General features: G+C 39.3%; 1 protein-coding gene across 1 annotated transcript in view; it reads left to right on the plus strand.

Annotated features, from left to right (window-relative positions):
- The window catches only part of LOC308328075 (voltage-gated delayed rectifier potassium channel KCNH1), a gene marked incomplete at both ends in the record, with an annotated part of 63285 nt that extends 59480 nt beyond the window's left edge, over positions 1 to 3805 (plus strand). The window contains one exon of the mRNA XM_080781763.1: positions 3600 to 3805. Coding sequence (XP_080637889.1) covers positions 3600 to 3805 — 206 coding nt within the window. The remainder of the gene's footprint in view (positions 1 to 3599) is intronic.
- Positions 3806 to 6000: the final 2195 nt, after the last annotated feature.

Genomic DNA, 6000 nt, shown 5'->3' on the forward strand with positions numbered 1-6000 from the left:
AAGACGCCATGCCGACCATGTCATGCGCTGAGTCAACTCAGCGCTGTCCGAGTTATGTCCAGATAGGGACAGAATTGTAAAATCATATATTCCCCCTTTTTGCCTGGTGCAGTGTCATAGTTGACTGCGCATTATTCCGGTCTCCCCCACTACCAACCCTATCCCGGACCCTAACCCTAAACCAAACCGCCACGCAAAGCCACGCAGTTGGAGTAATGGGATGTCGGAATCGTGGGCAGTCGCCTTTTGACCCCCTGATGACGGACACATGATGACGTTTGGTCAAGAAGTCCCAATATGATTTTTGCACCTACCTCGCTAATTTCTATTTGATAATATTTCTATTACAAAACTGCATATTTGACCTTAATTTAAACAAGCACAACACAATTAGCTTTGCCAATTTGCCAACCTGAAATTCAAATAAGGGACACCCTTTTTCTGCGGGTGCCGTGTCATTAGTCAGAAGGTTCATTGTTCTGAAATTACATAACCGCAAGCACGGGAGCAGTGCATGTTCGCCAACCTTAATCGCATGTTCGGGCTAACGGGACTTCGGAACCTTTCTGCGTGCCTTTTTGCTAAGAAAAATATGGGACGTCCATATTAACCACCCAGCATCCCTATTCTGGTGGAAACATTAGCAGATCTACAAACTCACAACATTGTGGGCTTGTAGATTTGGTGTGTAGACGTTAGACCGAAAGAAGCAGTCCAAGTACAGACACAACGCAGGTTCAGTTTACTGAGTCTAGAGAGGGTTTAAGTGGTTAAAAACCTTTGTTATTTATTTTTTTCCCAACGAATTTTTTTCATTGTCATTGCCGTCATCATTGCCGTTATCATAAATACTAATACTAACAATAATAATAATAATAATAAAGTGAAGAAATGTATCGAGTAGTTCATGAAAGGGAAAAGAGAGAAAAGAAAAGGGCCATCAATCAAAGAGAATGATAAACAGTGTGAGTTACAGAACGTACCATACATGTTTTTTTATAAATACTGTCAAAGTGCGCATCTACCCACATATTGTGCAATCATATATCACATTAAACATTCATAATCTCTTTGTAGAAATACATCTTGGTAATGGTTAAATCTCGATGCGTGCATGCGAAGGGCGTACATTTCTTAATAAATTGCTCATTTTGTAGCCTCGCCAAATAAGTAATTTCTTCCATGTCTCTAATTTCGTGGGTTGGAGGGTGCTTTCCTTTTTATTGTGATAGTCTTTTTGGCCACTGTTAAAGGACAACTTTAGTTTTTTTCAACCAAGGTTCATGTTTTAGGTTATTATCAGAGAAAGTAAAAGATGAGTCTTCTTTTTTTTTTTTCATTTGCTGCTTTCTGTCGTTTTAGGGATTTTAGCTCTTTTTGACAGGGGGGCGGGGGCATTCGAGCATGGGGCAAAATATGTATTTTTTTACAACATTTTATGGTGATTTATTTTTGTATTATTTACTATAGTCCTAATAAACCCCAGGAAATTACATCTGGCCACAGCAGATCACAGGATCTACTGAATGTGAAGGTAGCCTACTGGGGGAAGGCTTATACTGTGTGTATAGGCTCAATATGTCAGTTTGTCACATTCAATAGATCCCGTGATCTTTTGTGGTCAGATGTAATTTCTTGGGGTTTATTAGGACTATAGTAAATAATAAAAAAATGAATCGCCATAATATTTTGTAAAACAATACATATTTAGCCCCATGCTCGAATGCCCCCGCCCCCCTGTCAAAAACAGCTAAAATCCCCAAAACAAAAGAAAGCAGCAAATGAAAGAAAATTGACACTCACCTTTTAGTTACTCTAATAACAACCTAAAACATGAACCTTGGTTGAAAAAAACTAAAGTTGTCCTTTAACAATATCTAGAGGAGGTATACCTTTTTCCTGTTTGAACTTTTAAGTTGTGTGTCATTGATTGATTCCCCCAAAAAGGAAAAAAGTGTTACAAGTCTTATAGTTTCCAAATAAGGGACGCTATTGCACAGTGCACACACACACACACACACACACACACATAGTTTAACAGCATGGAAATTGCATGCATCTTCGCATAAGCGTGCCATGCTTCTTTCTCACTAAAGTGGCCATTTAAAAAGCATGCTTTGATAAGCCCAAACTGTACACTGTATTAATTTATGGTACACTTATTGATGGAATACTGTATATAGCCTTGACTGATTTCCATCAATAACCTGCTGTTGGTTTGTCTTTGGAGCAATCAATATTCCCTTAGGCCGAAGCTTGTGCGTCTTTGGAGGGTTCACTTCAGTGTAATGGAGGCTTCCGATGATAAACCTGTTACTGCTACAGTATGAATCAGGTTCTCATTAGCCTAATGGCACTCTTAAGACAAAATGTAAAATACAAGGACTCACAAGATGGAGCCTTCCTTCTGTACTAGGACCATGTGCTCCTCTATATCTATGCTGCTCTGAAAATCTAAATATCCCCCTTTTATTCCCCTGACCGTTGCTATCAAATAATTGAATGGATGGCTTCATCCGGGTTTTCAAGTTGAGATGAGATGAGATGAGATTCAGTTTATTGTCAATGTACAGTACAAGTACAGCACAGCACAGCACAGCGAAAAGTATTTTCGCATCTCACCAATGGCGCAAACATGTCAGTATAAGGAGGATACATTATTTACAGTAGTAACAGTATTAACAGTAGCATGAGCTGAGCAGTAGTCATTTAAATAAGTAAATAAATAAATAATGATATGAGAAGAAGAAGAAGAAAGACAGATCTGTCCATATTGCACGTAGCCCTTATTGCACACGGCCCAAAGCACAGTGTGCTAAACTAAGGTCCAGAGACCATGTTCCACAAGTCCAGTGCAGCCATATCACACGAGTCCACATAGTGTTTTTAGACTAGGATGTGTCCAGAGTCTCGAATACGACAGGGATGGTGGATGGGTTGGGGGGAGGGGGGGGGGGCTGACACTGGAGGAGGGAAAGGAGTGGATGAGGAGTTTAGGTAGATGACAGTGGAGGGGAAGAAGCTGTTCCTAAGTCTGCTGGACTTGGAACCAAGGCTCCTAAAACGTCTCCACGTCTCTACGTTCTCTACTCATCCTGATCTACCGGTAGATCAAATGGACATGGTTGTCCAGCACTGATTTAAACCAACTTTATACTAGTTGAAAGATTTGAAATGATTACAATGTCTGCATTCTATACGTATAGCATCATCATGTCATTTCTTTATTCAGGCATTAGACATACAGTATAGCCTGGGTAAACCCCTACCCCCCTCGCCAGGCTAATTTAGACACACTGTAGGGAGTCAAGCATACAGTAGGTACATTTACTATCGTTTTACGGAAAGCAGTTGGTTCTGTTCCTGTTTCAAAATATTTATAATACATCACGGTTTATTATCAAGAAGTTCTCTGTCACACAGGCCAGAACAGACGACATAGCGTATCACAGAGCACTATAATCCTTTCCTCAGACAAAGACTGAAATGTTTTTTTTTCTCCCAACGGATAACACTTTGGAAGAAGTGCGCTGCACTTCCAGAAAAGTATAATAGGGGACCCGACGAAGCTGAGCTATATGTCTCTTCTTGCTCTGCAGGAAAGGGGGATGTTTTCGGGGACGTGTTTTGGAAAGAGGTCACGCTGGCCCAGGCGTGCGCCAACGTACGAGCGCTGACATACTGCGACCTTCACATCATCAAGCGAGACGCTCTGCAAAAGGTGCTGGAGTTCTACACGGCTTTCTCCAATCACTTCTCGAGGAACTTGCTCCTCACGTACAACCTGCGGAAGAGGGTGAGTTAATTGGCTCCTGCGTTTTACATCTTATTTTGCGTCGAGTGCGCGGGTCACTCACACTCAGGCAGTGGTGGAAACTACTTTTACTTAAGTACTGTACTTTAAGTATTTGTACTTTACTTGAGTATTTCCAATTTCCAGTACTTTTACTTCTACTCCACCACATCTCAGAGCCACAATTTGTACTTTCACTTCACTACAATTATTTGAAAACTTTAGTTACTATAGTTACTTATTTAATTTTAAATTTAAATTTTGATTAGAAAACATACATTAACCACTTCAACCCTATACATTTGAAAATGTGAAAATAGCCGATCTACAAGCTACGTTGTGAGCTTGTAGATCTATTTCCAATAGACTTTGTACACATGTTTTGAACTTATGAGGAGCTTGCGGGGGAAATGACTTATTTAAGCTTTATAGCGACACTATGACCCCCCCCCCCCCCCCCTTTCCACCGGTTTGTTCCGCAATGGGAACCGGTTCAGTTCTTTTTGGTTCTTAGTCCATGAGCCATGACTGTTATACTCTTTTTTATATTACGGGATAGTGACTGGTCTCCTTTTGACACAACTGATTTATGAGGAATGACAGGAATAGCTTAATAGACAATAGACACACAGCAAACAAACTCATGAGAACACAGCGAAGTTGTGATGAAGTTATGTGGCTCTTTATCCAACCAAATTAAATAATAATAATAATACAGACAGGTATAAACGCCCACAAAATCAAATGAATGAGCTGAAAGTTATGAACCCCGTTTGAACCGAATGTCCGCGTCTCGTGCACGCCTGCACACTCCTATTGTTCCTTATCGCTCCGTAAATCCAAACGGCTCCAAACGTCCCAGAACAAGGGAAAACCGAAAAAAAAGTTATCAAAAAAGGAAAAGGGATCCCCAGAAACGATGTAATCCAAACGTAATGACTCCAAAGGAAAACAACAACAGTGGATCCTCGCGGGGTATAAAATAAATATAAACGGTCTCACACAGTCTTTTCTGTGTTACAGTATAGTGCGCTGCAGTGTGGCCTTAGCTATTTTCCACCTATAGTGTTCGAGCAGAGTTTATTATTTAATAAGTAATTGATCAAACTGATCCAGGTCTCTCGTGGACTTCCTGGATGGTTTGCCTCTCTCGCGACTGTTATGTAGTATTATGGAGAATTCAGGTATTGGCATAATGGCGTGCTTAATTGGGTCGTCCACTCACAGTTAACAGTCTTTGTATTGAGTTTGTCCTTGAAATGTACTGTAATTCTTGCAAACTGTTAATGAATAAATATCAATCAATCAAATAAAAAACCATTGGGGCAAAAAGAGCGGGGGAAAAACCAAAGAAAAAAGAAAATGATAATTTGAGAGCAAAATATCCTTTAGTATTCTGTACAGAATTGACCAAACACAATATTATTTACAAAATATATTCCATCAGACATTTGGCAAGTAACATGCTGGAACAATAAATGATTACAACAACAGACAGCAAAAACAATTGCAATCTGTAGACATTTTTAAAGCTCAGCTCAAGACCCACTTCTACAACATTGCTTTTAATTGATCTTTTATTTTTGTTATTCACTGTATTGCATTACTGCTTGTTTTTAATGTTGTTGCCTTGCTTTTCTTTTATCCTCCATTTTTCTGTAAAGCACTTTGAGCTGCATTTCATGTCATGAAAGGTGCTATACAAATAAAGTTTTATTATTATTATTTATTAACAATACGATTAATCTACCAGATGCTGGTCTCAAAGGATGAGTAGAATTAAGGATTCTAATTTCAGTTTAATGAAAGATGCTTGATATTGAAAAATGCTGAGTGACTGTGTTCACTCACTATAGTCGGTTCACCAGCCTTAATACAGTGGAAGTAATATTTATACAGTGGAAGTAATTCAGGAGAGAATAACATACATTTCTCAGACGTCCATGTCGACTAGTGGAATTAATGACCGTTTGATGATTTTACTGAATACTGTTTTTCGTTCCTTACTATTTTCTCTTCACGTTTTCTTTTTGCCAGGTTACCATTTCACATTAAGACAGCTGTACAATTTTAATTAAACCACTTTGCTAAATGAAGCTCCCAAAACATTTCCCAGTTGTTGTTGTTGGGCATTGTTGTGTTTACTGTAGTTCAATTATCTAAAAGCTCTCTAGGGATAACAGGGGTTAATTGACACTAAAGGTCTC

The sequence above is a fragment of the Protomyctophum bolini genome (genome assembly GCF_963924005.1).
Source record: "Protomyctophum bolini genome assembly, chromosome: 14".
Taxonomy (NCBI): Eukaryota; Metazoa; Chordata; class Actinopteri; order Myctophiformes; family Myctophidae; genus Protomyctophum; species Protomyctophum bolini.